This window comes from Octopus bimaculoides, chromosome 1 (assembly GCF_046866305.1).
Source record: "Octopus bimaculoides isolate indiv1 chromosome 1, ASM4686630v1, whole genome shotgun sequence".
Lineage (NCBI taxonomy): Eukaryota > Metazoa > Mollusca > Cephalopoda > Octopoda > Octopodidae > Octopus > Octopus bimaculoides.
The window spans coordinates 149,990,185-150,009,029 of record NC_142928.1 but is presented as its reverse complement, the minus strand read 5'-3'; the positions used below and the strand labels follow the sequence as shown (position 1 = coordinate 150,009,029).

At 35.0% G+C, this 18,845-nt stretch overlaps 1 protein-coding gene across 2 annotated transcripts in view; it reads left to right on the top strand.

The window, feature by feature from the left end:
- Nucleotides 1-18,845, top strand: part of LOC106869711 (uncharacterized) — a 50,986-nt gene that overhangs the window by 21,434 nt on the left and 10,707 nt on the right. Inside the window, exons 3-5 of one of the 2 annotated variants that reach the window (XM_089359764.1) lie at nucleotides 12,278-12,508; nucleotides 13,851-14,060; nucleotides 17,000-17,086. In XM_089359764.1, coding sequence (XP_089215890.1) covers nucleotides 12,278-12,508; nucleotides 13,851-14,060; nucleotides 17,000-17,086 — 528 coding nt within the window. Of the gene's footprint in view, nucleotides 1-12,277; nucleotides 12,509-13,850; nucleotides 14,061-16,999; nucleotides 17,117-18,845 lie in introns of both variants that reach the window. The other variant, XM_089359753.1, reaches the window with a different exon arrangement.

Sequence of the window (18,845 nt, the reverse complement as noted above, 5' to 3'; positions counted from 1 at the left end):
AATATAGCCAACAAATAACTAAAACTCTTACGAAGTTTTGAAAAAGTAAAGAATTATTTACCAAAAATAGATAATTTATGTTTGAATATTGATTGCTATAGACAGTTAAGAGAGTTCCAGACAAAAGCAAGTGCCAGAATCACAAGGTTCTTTATTTCTCACAGCAATTGAATTTATTGTAGTGTTTTAAGAAATCTCTTATAGACTGATTGTTGCCAATACACTCCCCAACTAATTATTGCAGATTCTGGAATTGACTTCTCTCTTATAGTTACAAGCTGATTACTGTAAATGTACTCCAATTAACGAAAATGAAGTTAAATTTGTAATTAAAATTAATTACACTATGTAACCTAATTTTGTTACCCAGAGCAGCATCTTGAGATAAGTCTTCATCACTTTGTCCTATGTCTTCCTTCTTTGGTCTTCTGCTTCCATGAGTTCTATCAGTTTGGAGAGTTTATTTTGTTGAGTTGGTATCTGTGTAGGCGAGAGAGAGAGAGAGAGAGAGCGTTGTTGAAATGGAAGAAGAATTCTTCAGAGCAGTTTGTTGTTTAAGCAACAGTTTTTTTTTTTGTTTTTTTTTTGGTTCAAATACCATGCAGTCTTGAATATAATATAATGGACCAACAGTATTTGTATCTAAAAGGATCAACAAATATGTGTAGCTGTACAATAATATTTAACACATTCATGTACATTTGAACATGAAAAGACGTTTCGCTGCAGAAACAGTCTCAGGAAAATTATCTTCTCCTAGACAACATGTATAAAAACACATCGGACTAGGAATGATGTCACAAATATGTATTTACATTATCTATATCTTCTCTGTTTTTTTACAAGATGATAGTGTGTTATCTGAAGGAGCTTTGACTGGTATTTCAAGCAAGTCAAGTAACCATATTAGAGTTACTTGACTATGTAACGGCTCAGTGGTTAGAGCATCAGGCTCACAATCATGAGGCTTTGAGTTTGATTCCTGGACTGTGCTGTATTGTGTTTTTGAGCAAGACACTTTATTTCATGTTGGTTCCAGTTCACTTAGCTGTAGAAATGAGTTGTGACATCACTGGTGCCAAGCTGTATCGGCCTTTGCCTTACCCTTGGATAACATCAGTGGCATGGAGAGAGGAGAATGGTATGCATGGCCAACTGCTGGTCTTCCATAAAACAAATTTGCCTGAACTTGTGCCTTGGAGGGGATCTTTTTAGGTACAATCTCATGGTCATTCATGACTGAAGGGGGTCTTTACCCTTCAATTCATTCACAAGACTTTGGCTGAGTTGGAGCTATAGTAGAAAACACTTTCCCATGGTGCCACAGTAGGACTGAGCCTAGAATCATGTGATCAGGAAGCAAACTTCTTTAACCACACAGCCATGCCTGTGCCTATTTCCATATTTAAATTAATGATCCTGTATTTAAATTGAAACCTTCTGGCATAGTTTTATGTCAGAACCCTTTGTTATATTCTAAACACCAGCTTAATTGCAAAAAAATTATTTTACTCAATAATTCAAATTTTGATTTTAAAATATTGAGTTGCATAAGCAGCATCTCTCATTAGAAATATGGAAAGAACAAGACTTAAATGGTATAGAGTCCTGGTGTTCTGTGGGATTAAATAAGCTACATGTCACTCCTTCCCCCCCCACCAGGAGCTTTCAAGATTTTTTTTTAGTGGTATGAAACCAGGAAATAGAAGCTTCGTTGTGTATATAGGTTACAGTAGTTAAGCTACAGTAGAAATTAGATTAAAAATATCTCAAACGAGCTTTTTATATTATTAATCTGATTGATCAGGGCAACTTCCTCATGAAAGGACACATTCATGGTCTTTTATCAGGAAGTATTCCAGAATTTTATATATTTATTTCAAGTGAAAAGACTAAAGATCATATGGCTGTCAGTGATGTATATAAAGAAATAAAAAATTGCTTTCATAAATGAATACCTGTATCATATGGATGATGTTTTGTGATATCTCAAAGGAAAAGGAAACTGATTAAGAAAATGAGTTTAAAAGAATTGTTCAACTGCCTAACTTGATGTTTTCTCACCAGGTACATGAATTTTTAGATAACAACTTACCTGAGATTGCCCCTGCTTCTATGATACTAGCTTTCCTGTACTAATGTAATCTAAATTAAAACCTTCCATCAAAATTTTTAGTTTTTTTGTTTTTGTTCTAAATACCAGCTTAGTAAAAAAAAGTTTCTTACCTAAATTCTATATTATTTTCAAAATTAACTGAAGAAAGAGCAACATACTTCAATGGAAATATACTCTTTTTACTTGTTTCAGTCATTTGACTGCGGCCATGCTGGAGCACCGCCTTTAGTCGAGAAAATCGACCCCAGGACTTATTCGTTGTAAGCCTAGTACTTATTCTATCGGTCTCTTTTTGCCGAACCGCTAAGTTACAGGGATATAAACACACCAGCATCGGTTATCATGCGATGGTGGGGGGACAAACACACACACACACACACACACATATATATATATATATACTTTATTTAAAAGCAGCTGCTTTTAAATAAAGCATATTACTCTACCTCTGGTATTTGAGTACTCTTTTTTCCACCTTGTTGCACATTTCATGTGCTTACTCCGGTATGTATATATATATATATATATATATATATATATATACATACACACACACACACATATATACGATGGGCTTCTTTCAGTTTCCGTCTACCAAATCCACTCACAATTCTTTGGTGCCCAAGGTGCCACATAGTGGGGCTGAACCCAGAACCATGTGGTTGGTAAGCAAGCTACTTAGCACACAGCCACTCCTGTGCCTATATGGTAACAACATGGTCAACTATTTAAATGAAAATAAAGTTAATAAGACAAGCCTCTTTCTTTAAACATTCAAATTTTATTTTGGTTGAAAAGCAATGTTCCTTTAGAAAAGACAAAAAAAAGATTAACAAACTTATCTGAAAATACAAAAATCTTGCACACTTAAAACTGCTGTTTATTTGAGGTAAAAATATTGTTGTGGTTGACCCTATTGAAGTTCAGTATTACAATATGGGTTTAAATAATTGAATAGCTTCAGCCTAAATTGACCTGGGATTCAAAACTATGAGGAACTTTGATATTAGTTTCTTTTGGTCTGTGCTCACTCAACATTTGTAAGAGTGTGGCAGTTACTTCACTGTATTCTATTTATATGTTACCAAACCCCAGGGAAATGACAAGACAAATTAATTCTGAGGTTATTTTGACTTGAAATAAATACTATAAGAATATTGTAAGGTTAATGAGGTTGCCTTTAATGCTCAGTCAGCCTTCTAGAAATAGCAGCCACATCTTCCTCTGCTATCTTTAAAAAGAGGGATTCATTCGATAAATAATGTAGTCCTAGATACATTATGTGTTTAAACATGGCATTGTTGTCAAGCCTGGGACCCTTTTGATCGTAAATATACTTAGACAATAATAACTGTCAACAGAATTTTATCAGTTTCAACCATTTCTACCAATGTTAGAAAACTTTAATTATAAATTATTACTGGTTTACTAATTTATTTAGTTGATTGTTCCTTATTCTCATTAGAGCTCTTCTACAGTTGTTGCTAACTTTTGTATCATAGTCTTGTATCTAAGTTACTTGCATATAAACCTTTTTGGTTTTATGTTAGTTTTGCAAGTTGAATGTCCTCCTCATGGAAATAGAGGTAGAATTTTCAAACTACTAACTTTAAGTCATAATAAATGCTTACAAAACCAGTCTTTCTCAAGTAGAACCATATGAAAGTCCTCAAAGAATTATAAAAAACATGCATATGTTGACTGTTTAAGTGAGAGATTACTAAAAGCTTTGTTTCTCATATTTGAAGATAATTTATTATGCAATTTACATAGCAGTCACAACACTGCATGGGTAAAGATAGCTTATTAAAGTCAATTTTGAAATATAAACAAAAGAAATTCAACATTGCTTTGCCTATAAACTTTGGCTTCTTTGTTGAATTCGTCTTTTGGAATATCAATCAGTTTACCTCCAGCATGTTGTAATGCAGTTCTTTTAGTCTTGTATTGTGCTCTAACATTTTACTAATCAGAGTGAAGTGCAGATATTGTATGATTTTACTTTATCTTATATGTATGTGTGTGTTAGTGAGGGAAAAAAAGAGAGAAGCTAGTGGTGTTATGCATTAACTTGAGTTAATTTAGTAAAGAATAAAATTGTTCTTTGAGTGCCATATGGAAAAGAAATCTCTAATGGTTTAGACAGAGCCCTTCATCTCAAATTAATATTCCCCATTTTTTTTTCTTCTTAATCTTTCTAATTGGTCGTTTTAGTATGAGCGGGGTATTTATAATTAATATTTGATCTCTGCTTCTTTGTAAGTTCAAATAAATTTCTAAATTATTGTTTTGCTCTTTTGGCAATAAAAAGCAATAATAATAATAATTTTAAAGAGTGCCATTGGAATTAAATAATACCAGGGTTTATATAAGAGTTTGTTAAATTGATTGAGCATAAGTAGTGAAAAATTGCAAAAGAACATGGTAATAAAATTAAGGAGAGAGAGAGAGATGGTGTGAGATGGTAAATGATAGGGAGAAAGTAAAGAATAAGGGAGGGTGATAAAGGCAAACTACAGTTTATAACAAGGAGATTAAGTAAAATGGAAGGCTATGGTGAGGGCCAGGTCAGATGAAGTTCAGAGCTAGAATTTAGAAAGAATAGCAAAAGGAAGAGAGGGACAAAAGAACCCACATTCTCACAAATGCAGGTACAATTGATAGGAAGGAAGAGGGGGAAAGGAATGATAGAGAAAGCATGCTGAGAATTGGTCAAAGATTGCATTTAAACTGGCCATATTCTACTTGTTTTATGTTCAAACTGGCCAGATCTGGTCTCTCACACTTACCCTACAATATTATTCTAGAAATAAACAATCATGTCATTGTAATCTCAAAGCTACAAGGTAATGCATGAGTAATTCAAATTAATGTGAATGACAGAGAAATCTGAATGCTAAATTCACTGATGTGCTATGGGAAAATTGTGTAAGTGACAAATGCTATGGTTGCATGTTGGGCCAAGTTTGACTCATCCCAGGGCTATATCTTAGACAGTGAAGAATAACAATTGACTGAATTGCCATGGACATTGGATTATTGATGCATACTGGCTCTGAAGGAACAAAAGGTAAAATTGACTCTAGCAAAAATTGAATTCAAAACAATGAGATACTGAACAAATTTTCCTCAATTGTTATATCTGACTTGCCCCACAATTCATGTTTCTATTTCTTCATTGAATCTGGTATAAACACGTATTTTCACACACACACATACATACACTTCATAATATATTCAAATATTGGTACAAGGCCAGCAATTTCAGGTGTGTGTGCTAGTCAATTACATCGATCTCTATGCTCAATTGGTACTTATCTTATAGACCCCAAAAGGATGTAAAGTGAAGTCGGCCTCGGCAGAATTTGAACTCAGAACATAAAAATGGACAAAATGCTGCTAAGTATTTTGCTTAGCATGCTAACAATTCTGCCAGCTCACTGCCTTAATATATTTAAATATTGATATGTGTTGAGAAACAAAAAAAAATAATAAAAGAAGAAACAAAATGGAAGAGTGGGAAGGAGAGTAGGCAGCACATTTAGAGGAGGTGAAAAAGGCAACTAAAGAATGAGTATGATAACAGAACATATTAATACAAAGAGAGAGAAAGGGCAGGTGCTGCTACTGAAAGAGAAAGAGTGCATGAAGTTACCAAATAGAAAGAGCAGACGATATGTTATGTGGTCAATAGACAAGAGGAGAAAACAATGCTATTTTGTTTGTCTGTTACATAGATTTTTATGGTATGTCATAGTTATCATGATGATGTTAGTTATACATTAAACAAATTTAAGGAAAATATTCTGAAAGAAGGAAATAGTGTTGATTCATAATTGACTTGGGTGTGTAGTGGTCCCCATGTATCTAGTTATATTTATAAAGTAGACTGTTTTTAAACACACATATATATATATATATATATATATATATATATATATGCATAAAAGTTACTGAAAGATAGATAAGAGTTTTAAATGTTATTAACTTGAAGATAACATTTTGACTTTGTGCTGAATTTTTTGAATTCTCTAATCCACACTGACGAACTGAAATTTGTATATTGGTAAGTTTGTCAAAGAAAAACACAGAAAAAAGGCTTCATCTAAAAGAACTTGGAAGGAATTTCACAAAAACAAATTTCTGCTTAAATAATTATTGTGACTTTAATTAAAAACATTCTGAGTGGCTTAGAATTCTAAGTTGGTAATTACTTTAAAAAAAAAAGAAAGTTAATTTTAAAACTAATTGTTTTTTCCTTATAAGATATCTTGATAATTACAAATCTTATTTTTGCTTATTTTTTTATAAATAACTATTACAAAAGAATTATTTTTAGGTAATGTGATTTGAAATTTCTATCTTTGAGAAAATTAAGTGATTTCTTTGTCACACATTATTTTAGCTAATGACCTCTCTGATTATAGAGTCTCAATGGGCTTCAAATGTATATCTTTTTGTAGACATATTGTGTATCTGTGCAGCAATATTATAAGCTTATCTTATATATCAAAAATTTATACCAAATCTCTTGGCAATATTACCTTAATGGTCTGGTATCTTATCCAGAGCAAGATTTGTTTCTTTCTCTTTAATCTCATGAAACTGGAGCCCTGTACAAGTCTTAAAGAGCTCTTTCTCTCTCTCTCTCTCTCATATATATGGTGAATATCCTATTTGAATTAAACTGTAATCTTTATTGACTAAGCACTAGCTAAAGACAGGTGGCTCACTTAAAATTTTCTTTCAGCATCTTATTTTTGTTTTTTGGTATTATTTATTTCTTTATCCTTTAATACTGCTAAGCATTTCGCCCAGTGGGCTAACGATTCTTTTCTACTCTAGGCACAAGGCCCGAAATTTTTGGGGAGGGGCTAGTCGATTAGATCGACCCAATATGCAACTGGTACTTAATTTATCAACCTTGAAAGGATGGAAGGCAAAGTCAACCTCAGCAGAATTTGAACTCAGAACACAAAGACAGACAAAATACTGCTAAGCATTTCACCCGGCGTGCTAACGTTTCTGCCAGCTCACCGCCCTTTGGTATTATTGAATAAAGAATGGTTTAAATTATTTCCCTCTCAGAAATGTGTTACTGATGCCAGGTTCTCTACCACATTGTTGATTATTTCTTCCATTTTGCATAAAAGGAAAAGTATAGTCAAATGAGTCAGCGCAATACATGACTGATATTTATTTTGATTAATCCCAACTGGATGAAAGACAAAGTTAACTCTGGCAACTCTGCAGAACAAAACTAAATATTGATACCCTCCCAGTTTCAGCATCCCTGTCACCTTAATGTTAAAAATTAAGGGACATGGCTAGTCAGAAGATGGAAGGAAGTCATCCTCTGACCGGAGAACCGGCTTGAATGCTTGCAACAGAGTAGACCCACCTCCACCAACACTAAAAGGCACCCAATGGCTAGCTTGGGGTGTGAGGCTAAGTGGCAGATTGTCTACCACTCAAGAAGTGGTCCCTCTGATGGTCTTCTTCAAGGTTTCTATCCATCAGATTCCATTCACAAGATTTTGGTCAATTCGAGGATATGGTAGACTTCCACAAAGTAAGCATAGTGAGATTGAACTCAGAACCACATTGTTGCATAATGAACTACTCAATCACATAGCTATGCATCCATCCATCCATCCATCCATACATACATACATACATGCATTACTGGTGCCATGTAAAAAGCACCCAGTACACTCTGTAAAGTGGTTGGCGTTAGGAAGTGCATCCAGCTATAAAAACCAAACAGACTATGGAACCCAACTGGGGTCCACAGAAGCTTTTAGGGGCTCCACAAGTAAAAAATTGTAATTTGTGGGTCCATATATAAATTTTGTTTACTAGGAGAGGTACCTGTATTTATTGGAATTTTCAAGATTTGTATTTGGAATTTGTTAGGAATAAAACGAAATTGTTTCATTGTTAGTTTTTACTAACCTACAAACAAATATTTTATTTCAAAAATTTACATGTGCATATATGGGGTCCACAGATGATAAGATAGCTGGGGGGGGGGGGCACAAGCAAAATAAAGTTGGGAACCCCTGCTCTAACAGTATCACCAAACCCTGGACTGTGTTTTATTAACCGAGAAAAGATGAAAGGTAAAGTTGACCGTGACAGGATTTGGATTCAGAATGCAGAACATACGTTGTTGCAAGCCATTCTTTTTCGTTTTTTCATTCTACTCTCCTAATGACTTTGGCCAATTTGTTACCACTTTTACACTTCTCTTGGCAAACAAATTTATCCAACTCTGCTGTTAACATTTGATTCAATGACTCCAACAAAGGATTCGAGTCTTCAGAACCATCCACCCTATTGTAATATGGAAAACCACAATTGTGAAAGGAATCTCCAAAAGTTCTATTAACACCACCACCACCCTCCCTTCTCTCTCTCCCCCTCTCTCTATCTCCCCCCCCTCTCTGTGTTACTGCTATTTCAGTTTATAGTAGTTCTGCTGGTTTTCTAGTAATGCATTATAATTTTTAAAAAATGGTTAGGAATTTTTTTTTCCTTTCTCTTCATAACTGAAACATCCATTATTTAATTTGTCAGTAGTTTTAATTATCAACCCTTTCATGTCCATATTTCTAATGAAATACATAGTTTTGTGTTTCAATTTTGAAAATAATTAGCAATTTTGCAGGGAATAGACACTAATAAAATATTTATAATTAATTGTGTCATTTAGAACATAACTTAATTCTTTAGATTGCAACCCTACAGACTGTTTGTGCATCTATGATACAAAACTTTTATTCTAAAGTATTTATGCATTGAAATTAAAACTATGTTCAACTTAAGTTATTTCACTAAACAACTCTAAATTGATTATTTTTGGAATTAAAATGTTGTTGTTGTTGGCACTCCGTCGCTTACAACGTCGAGGGTTCCAGATGATCCAATCAGCGGAACAGCCTGCTCGTGAAATTAACGTGCAAGTGGCTGAGTACTCCACAGACACGTGTACCCTTAACGTAGTTCTTGGGGATATTCAGCGTGACACAGTTTGCCAAGGCTGACCCTTTGAATTACAGGCACAACAGAAACAGGAAGTAAGAGTGAGAGAAAGTTGTGGTGGAAGAGTACAGCAGGGTTCGCCACCATCCCCTGCCGGAGCCTCGTGGAGCTTTAGGTGTTTTTGCTCAATAAACACTCACAGCGCCCAGTCTGGGAATCGAAACCGCAATCCTATGACCGCGAGTCCGCTGCCCTAACCACTGGGCCATTGCGCCTCCACAATTAAAATATATAAACAAGGTAAAAGGGTAAAGATCCCCTTTGGTCATATATCACCATGGGATTGCACCTAGAAAGTTACCCTCCTAGGCACAAGTCCAAGAAAGGTTGTTTGTGGAAGGCCAGCAATTGCCTCTGCATACGAGCCTCCCCTCTGCATGTCATCAATGTTATCCAAAGGAAAGGCAAAGGCCGATACAGCTTGGTACCAGTGACATCACAACTCAGCTAATTGAATTGGAGAAATGTGAAATTTAAACATGAAAATTTTTTTTTTAAATAAATGGATGAAAATCAATCTTAGATATTTTAAGAATTAAATCCATTCAGATAAGTGATAAATCATTTATTTAGTATATAGCATTTGACATTCAGTCATAGAAATACAAGATGCAAACTGTACAGATACAACTACTATATGCACATATTCTATAAAATTTGCAGCTGTTTCAAAGGGTAAAAAGTATTTAAATTTATATTAAGAATTCAACCCTGAATTAACTGTTCTCAGTTTCTCTAGATTTGCTCTGGATTAACTGTTCTCTAGATTAACTCTTCTCTTCATTTCAGTTAATTCACTAGATGCTAGTTGCTAAAGCAATGTTGACTTGGTGGCAAAACAAACGGGAGATTTTCTTTTCTGTTACTATATAAAAAAAAAACACATAACTGCAAAAATCTGGAGCAAAGTAGATGGAATGGGTGATTAAAAAAAATACTGATCTGATGCTTAAGTTATCTTTTTTCATTGCCTCATAATTTTTTTATGTTTCATTACCTCATAATTCCTTCTTTATTACTGCTTTTTTTTTTTTGGTTTTTGTATCTTTGTCTCCTAGCTTAATATCCCAGAAGGACAACATTACCTTCAATTCTGTTATCTATTAAATCTTAAGTGTAATCTGGCAAGAAGCCCTATAATCATATAATCAAAGGCATTCTACATATGATCATCTTGTCTTTTATGCAGACATAGTGTAACTAGAACTAAATACGTTTCCTTATTTAAACCTTTCAAGATCATATTTCAAATGAAATATACTGCCTGTATGTTCTAATTAATTTTGAAAGTAATGAAAAATTTGCTGGGATTTAGTGAAATGGCTATTTTTGTTTTCTATTATTAAAGTTTGTGGGCTGGAACATAACAAAAAAATTTTCTAAAACCAAATTATATTGGAAGATTTTAAAATTAGAGATTTTACATTATGGAACTAGAGACAGGTCTCACACAGGTCGGTATCAATAAGGTTAAGATAGGTTGTGATTTGAGAAGATGGTTTGCTGCTGTTTCTAGCATGTCAAGTAAACACATCAGCTTGTGTTGTTGTTGAGGTAAATATATAAGTCATAGGAAATTGGCTAAATGATCAGACGAGATCAACTGAATCATTGTTCCAGTTCTGCTACTGTATTTCTAATAGACATTCTAAATGTGACCATCCCATCTGTTTTCTTATTTTATCATATCATATACAGGACTGAACTAAGAGTATATGTAACTATTTTTATCAGGTTCAAAGCATGGTCGTGTGGGTAAGAAGCTTGCTTTCCATCCATATGATTTTGGGTTCGGTCTCAGTATGTTGCACTTGGGGCAAGTGCCTTCTACTCTAGTCTTAGGCCAACTAAACCCTTGTGTGTGTGTGTATCCTTGTCTTGATATTGCACAACAGTTGAAAACTAGTTCACCATCATACAATTGATGACATTCATTTCTTCTCTTCCATGAAAAACATGTCCAACCTGAGGAAATATTACCTTGATAGAAAACAGACAAAGGTCACCAATAGGAAGGGCATCATATTACTAGTAATCTGAACCTGAACAAGCTGCGTTTCTGTAAGAAGCCTGCAAAACTTTACACATAGAGCCCAAATCCAACTGTTTTAAATAGTAATATATGTAACTGCTACTAAATTTGTTGAGTGCCTTTTTCTTTCATATCTCCACTCATATATATACATAAGCTAAGGAATGGAGATATGGGGAAAATTCACAACCCCCCACACTAATAAACCAGTATTGATCCTGAAAGTTGTTTTTTATATTTTTTACGGATTGCTTGAAGCTCACTTTCTTCTTACACCTTGAACCTTGGATCTTACCTTTTATATATATATGGGTGTATGGTCACAAGCTTTTAGGTTCAGTCCCACTGCATGGCAGCTGTCCTCTTGTCTTCTGCTATAGCCTCAGACTGACCAAAGCCCTGTGAGCAGATTTGGTAGGCAGAAACTGAAAGAAGCCCATTGTATGTGTGTGTGTGTGTATGTATATATATATATATATATATATATTCAAAATGTAACCACATGTGAATCATTGGTGATTTTCTTCCTCCGTCTTCCTTTCTATTGGACTTTTCCTCTGTTTCTGAAGAAGACCATTACTAGAAACGTTAAACTATCTTTCTTTCCTTCCCTGAGTGTCTGCTAATACTTTACATGTACCAAGTCCTCGCGTTGTTGTTTTTTGTGTTTGTTCTTTTTTGGGGATTTACTACATATATATATGTCATCATCATACACATATAGTGTGATAGTTGCAAATGTCATACTAGCGGTGTCATACATTCCCAACCTTTCTTCCATGAAAATATGCCCAGCCAGTGAGAAATATTCCCTTGCTTAAAAACAACGGAAGTTTGGCGACAGGAAGTGCATCCAGCTGTAGAAAATCTGCCTCAGCAAATTCCATTTGACTCATACAAGTGAACATTAAAATAATGATATGTGCTTGCATACACACACACATATATGTACAGAGGGAGAGAAGAGGAACAGAGTGACAGGATTCTCACTCAATATATTTCCGGTTTTGTTTTAGTTAAATTTCTGTAGAAACAAGTCCAATGAAAATCATATCTATTTCTTTTTTTTTTTTTCTCTTTTTCAGACCGTTTGCAGGTATACCTGTACAAAGACTGCAAAGATGCTCTCAAAGACGGCAATGCAAAAAACACATTCCCTCTCGAGGGTTTCTATGGCATTGAATCTGGGTTCACTTATGAGAAGGAAGACAATGTCATGGCCATTATTTGCCAGAAATCGGTGATTCTTATGTCTTTTGAATCAAGAGAACTTATGATACATTTTGAATTGCGTATTCGACGATGTCTAGGAGAAGGTTTGTATCATCTAAATTCTTCATATAATGTTTACAGAAATGTGATTTACTAATTTCATGCCTTCATCACAGATGTTAACAACATAAGTTAGTGAAGGAGCCTCTCTGTGGTTACCCAGCCTGCCAGAAATAACAACCACATTGCCTTGATGATGACCTTCAACATGGCTGAACAGCCAATTACAACCAGTCAGGATTCTTGGTACAGGGTATATTATTCACTCTTATAGCCTTGGGTCAGCCAAAACCTTGTGAGTGGATTTGGCAGACAGAAACCAAAAGAAACCCATCATATATATCATCATCATCATTTAATGTCCGTTGTTCATACTGTAATGGGTTGGATGGTTTGACCAGGGCTGGTAAGCTGGAAGGCTGCACCAGACTCCAAGCTGATTTAAAATGGTTTTCTATGGCTGGATGCCCTTCCTAATGCCAACCACTCTGAGAGTGTGATAGATGCTTTTACGTGCCACCAGCACAGATGCTGGTGGCACATTTGTGCATTTGTCTTCCACCACTGCTTATGTATATGTTCCTGTAATCTAGTGGTTCATTAAAAGAGACTGGTAGAATAAGTACTGGGGTTGATGTGTTTGACTAAAATTCTTCCAAATGCTGCCCCAGCATGGCCACAGTCTAAATGACTGAAACAAGTAAAAAGGTATAAGAATGATGATGAGGACATATGATGATTCATATAAAGGGCTTCAGAAGAAGAGGGAAAATGGTGAGTTTTAACATTCATTCATTTGTAGTGGTGTGAAATTATAGCCGCCATTGAGGAAGTACTATTCTGCACATGCATAGGGGACTTCACCACCGGAAGCCCCTCGAGTGCGCATGCGTAGTAAATCTGGTACTTAAAGAGTGAATTTCACTTTGTTAGGCAGTTGCGCGACAGACTTTCTACATGACAACTCCTCGCTCCTCAATGAAGCACTCTTCACCTCGATGCCTTCGATGATGATAGCTACTTGCTTCTCTGGCAGGCATCAAGGAAGCCCTTAACCTTCCAATACCAAACTACAACTTAATCAGCGGCTGCTAAGCTGAATGACGAGAATTGTGAAACCAAGCATCATCAAAAAAAATAAAACTTATTTTTATTATGTTGAAAAATTGTTCTAATGTCTCTTCATTTATAATGCTGATGAAAGGTGATAGAGAGAGACTAAAGTCTCTATGACAACTTTCAAACTTTAACACATTCATTACATTTATAAGGATTTTAACAATATAGTTGAAATGAATTCACTGTAATTGGGAATCAAAACTTTAATATCAGAACATGATACTTAAAACTATATATGTCTATATTCATGTGTGTATCTCTTTACAGAACACCAATATCGAGTACGGATCTTAAAGGTACCCCAGGGTAGTAAACTTCCTTTAGAAAATGTCCGAATGCATATCCACCATGACAAGTTCTGCCTGGCAGCTTATATCCCACCAAAGATGTTACAGTCTTGGAGAATACATGATTTACGCAGATTTGGTGTTGTTGAAGGAAAATTTGTCTTTGAAGGTGGATCTCGCTGTCGAAAAGGTAACAGCTTTTTCTTATATTTCTCTGCATTTATCATTATTTAAGTGTATTGTAAATTAGAATATATGTAGGAGTCTTACAGTATTTAGTTTAATGCCTTATTGTGTCTTTATTCTTGGTTCAAATTTCAATTGGATCAAATTAGCTTTGGGGGTCAATATACTAAGATAGTGGTGGTGGTAAGAGATCAAAGCTAGTGACGGTCCCCCTATCTTTCAAAAATATTGCATCTTATGAAAAGAAAAAATTAAATATTTATATATTCATTATGTTTATGAATTTGTTTTGCAAGATTCCTGATGTGAAATTGTGTGCTGAAACAAGTATTGTTATACTTCAAGATAGTAATTTATTTTTCTTTGCCAAATAAACACACACATTATATATTCATTCTTCACTTATTTATTATCGTTCTTATTTTATCACGTGGGATGGGAAAGTTGCTGAAGAGGTCACAGATGTGAAATGAAAGATATCCAGACAATGGACATAAGATAAAATAAGAACAATAATAAATGAGTGAAGAACAAATATATAATGCATGTGTTTATTTGGCAAGAAAACAAATGACCATCCCAAAATATAACACTATATATCCATTGTTTTAGCTTTGGGAATACTTATTCTCAATTATGTACTTTTTATGAAATAGCATAGTTTTTACATGATTTAATTCAATATCTTCAGCCTGTAAACATGTAAGTTAACTCTTGTATAACCCCACATACACCTGCTTTCATATTTCTAGTGAGAGAGCAAGAGACGTTCTTGCCTTCCTTATCTAGTTATCCTTTACTAGATAAAGATGAATGGTTTGCAGGAGTCATTCATGTCATATTCGAGGGCGGTCTGAACAAGATTAAGCTACAGTAGATTCTGTGTGTCCTCGGTTATCATTTGTTTATTATAGTTTGTGAAACGATCGCAAGATTTTTATGTACACTATTTACATTAATCAGAGTGATATCCTCGTCTTGATTGACTTGGTCACTGCCTACAAGCATAGCATAGTGGATAAAGGCGTTGGTTAATGCAGTGCAGTCACACAGAGTTCAATCCCGGACAAGGCACTAAGGTGAATCACAGGACACCTGAAGAAGGCTGGAACATACACAGCCGAAACATAGTGGGAGCAACAACCAAGAGCAATAATCAAGATGAAACCACCACTCTGACGAATATAAACAGTGTATCATCATCATCATCATCATCATCATCATCATCATCATCATCATCATCATGTGTACATAATATAAATTCCTCGTCTCAGAATTATAGAACTGTGTCACAAAATTTTATTTTGGAAATTTTTATATGCTCATTTCCATAAACAGGATTCCAAACTTGAAAGCTTGGCATAAAATAGAAAAGTTTAACCCTTTCGTTACCATATTTCTGTTGAGATGCTCTGTGTTTCTTTCAATTACTTTAAATATAACAAAGAATTTAATAAAATAACTTAGTTATCATTCAGCTAGTGTTAGGAACATAAATTGTGACTAAGGAATGGTGGAAGATTTTAATTCAAAACTTATAAAAACAAGACATTTGTAATCACAGCCAGAGCCGGTTTCAGTTGGGTTGGTATCGAAAGGGTTAAGGTCAATCAACATAGCAAAGTATTGGTATCAGAGAAACCTAAAACATCTCAGTACTCTCTGGGATTGACTTCATTCTATGAGCACGAATCTGACACTACAGCTGTGGCCAAAAGTTTGGAACGTATTTTTTAAAATTAAAATTGTTTATGCCCAAGTACAATTCAAGTCAAATATATACAACATAGAGTTATACTTACCTAATAACTGATCCAATGGTTCAATATCTAGAAGAAAGAAATAGGCAAAATCAAAAATACAGTTCTAAACCAAATTACTTTTAATATAACTTTGGGCACTATATATAAAAATTCTGATTTTCATACCTTTGTTCCAAACTTTTGGCCATGACTGTATGTTCTGTATACAAACAATTGATACACAGAAGATGCTGTGTAAACTTTAGAAACTCAGAGAGAGCCAAGTTTTAGATATGATAGCTGAACAGGAGTAGTTAAATGTAGATTGAAGCACTGAGAAAATGAAGTTCATAAACTGTCCAAGTAATTCAATAGTAGTATTATCATGTGGATTAGTGCAGGAATTCGTGGCTTCAGGTTCAATCCCACTGCATAGCACCTTAGACAAGTGCCTTCTACTGTAGACCCTAGTCAGCCATCACATTGCCTCATGAATGATTTTGGTAGACAGAAACTGTGTGAAAGCCCATGCTATATATATGTACATGTATCTTTGAGTTTATGTTTGTCCTCATACCATTGCTTGACAACTGATGTTGGTTTGTTTACATTCCTGTAACTTATCAGTTGGGCAAAGGAGACCAATAGAATAAGTACCAAACTTTAAGATAAGTACTGGGTTCAAGTTGTTCAACTAAACCCTTCAAGGTGGTGCCCTTCAATGACTCAAACAAACAAACAATAATAAAGCAACTTTCTTTGATCATTTACTCTCATCAATATTTTCTGTTTAAGGTGGTGAGGTGACAGAACTATTAGCATGCTGGGCAAAATGCTTAGCAGCATTTCATCTGTCTGTGTTGAGAGTTCAAATTTGGCTATGGTTGGCTTTGCCTCTCATCCTTTCAGGGTTGATAAAATAAGTACCAGTTGTGTACTGGACGGGAGCCAATGTAATTGCACCCCCCCCCCCCACAAAACTTGTTGGCCTTGTACCAAAATTTGAAGCCACCATTTTCTTTTTATCTATAGCTATTTCACAAAGCAATTAATATTTTTCTCCTTCATCTTTGTAAACGAGAAAGAAAATATTTTTGTTCAGAATGCTCGAAAATAATTTTACAGTTATGTTTTTTTTTCTTTTATTTTTCAATTTGCATTAAATTTTAAAGCATTAGCTGAATTTATTTTATTACAACAGGTTCAGGTGTTCACATTATTGCTACTGAGCAAGGTGAGGAGGTCGCTGAAATATTCCAAGCTGCTAGTGAAGGAAAACCCACAGCAGGTGAGCGCAAATGGCCAGTGATGCTAAGAAGTAAGTCAAGTGTGTTATTTTCAACTAGAAACAAATTCTGGTTCTAACCCTTGGGCTTACGCTGCACTTGCTTCTTAGAATGGAATCATCATTGCATTATTTTTTTTTTTTTGTTCATTTTTCACACTTCATTTAGTTCAACTACTTTTTCTCTGTCCTGTCATCTGCCATAAATCTTAACTCCTAGGCAGTATTTCCCTTGTGCTGTTTCTGGCTAAATTAAAATGTCTGTTACTTAAAATGAATGTCGCATTGTGATAGTAACACAATTGATTGGATGCTTTGCTTTTCCACATGCGCGCACACACATACACACACACACAACTTTGTGCATGGCTTTTCTTTAATAAGCACTCTGACGGTCTCATTCCTAGATTTTTTCTATTTCCTATACTTAATGCATTGAACTGCCTGATGTATTTTTATTTTTATTTTTCCCAAATGAGTATGTTTTGTAGTTTTCAAAGGTTGCTTAATATTCTTAATTCCTTAAATATTTCAAGTAGTAAATAACTGTAAATATCTTTAGTTTACATATATGTATGAATGTGGAGGCACCTGGCTAAGTGGTTAGTGTGTCAGCTTCATGATTGTAAGATTGTGGTTTTGATTCCTGGACCGGGCAACGCACTATGTTCTTAAGCAAAAATACTCCATTTCACATTGCTCCCGTTCAATCAGCTGGCAAAATTGAGTAACCCTGTGACTGACCAGTGTCCTGTTCAGGGAAGAATACATATGCTAGAAACCGGCCCTGTGAGGGTATGTGATTTGGGAAGGATCTATATATATGTATACACTTGTAAGTTCTTATTGAATTGCTTATATGAGGAAGAGCACTATAGGTTCTAAGTTCATATTGCTCCAAGGTCAACTTTTCCTTTCATCCTTCCAGCATCAAAGATAAATTTTTAAAAATATCTCAATGTAATCAACTATACACCCTTCCACAAAATCATTGCCTTGTGTCACTGTTAGAAACCAATATTAGAAACAGCTCACATAAAGTCTTGATATAATAATATTAAATATGATGTGTGCTAAGAAGTTTGCTTTGCAATCACATAGTTTCAGGTTCAGTCCCACTGCATGTAAGCTTGGGCAAAGGTCTTCTACTATAGGCCCAGGCTGACCAAAGCCTTGTGAACGGATTTGATAGACAGAAACTGTAGGAAGCCCATTGTATATGTGTGTGTCTATATATATAACTCTTTGTGTCTGTGTTTGTCCCCCACCACCATTTGACAACCAATGTTGGTTTGTTTGAATCCTGTAACTTAGCTGTTCAGCAAAAGCAACTGGTGGAATAAATACCAGGCTTAAAAAAGTACTGGGGGTGGTGTGATTCATTCCACTAAAAATTCTTCAAGGCAGTGTCACAGTCTGATTATTGAAACAAGTAAAAGATAAAAGATTAAAAAAATGATGCACATAAGAAAACATAATGTATCTCTTCATGTTATTGCCAGCTTGTATGATTGTGGAGGCACAATGGCCCAGTGGTTAGGGCAGCAGACTCGCGGTCATAGGATCGCGGTTTTGATTCCCAGACTGGGCATGTGAGTGTTTATTGAGCGAAAACACCTAAAGCTCCACGAGGCTCCGGCAGGGGATGGTGGCGAACCCTGCTGTACTCTTTCACCACAACTTTCTCTTACTTCTTGTTTCTGTTGTGCCTGTAATTCAAAGGGCCAGCCTTGCCACACTGTGTCACGCTGAATATCCCCGA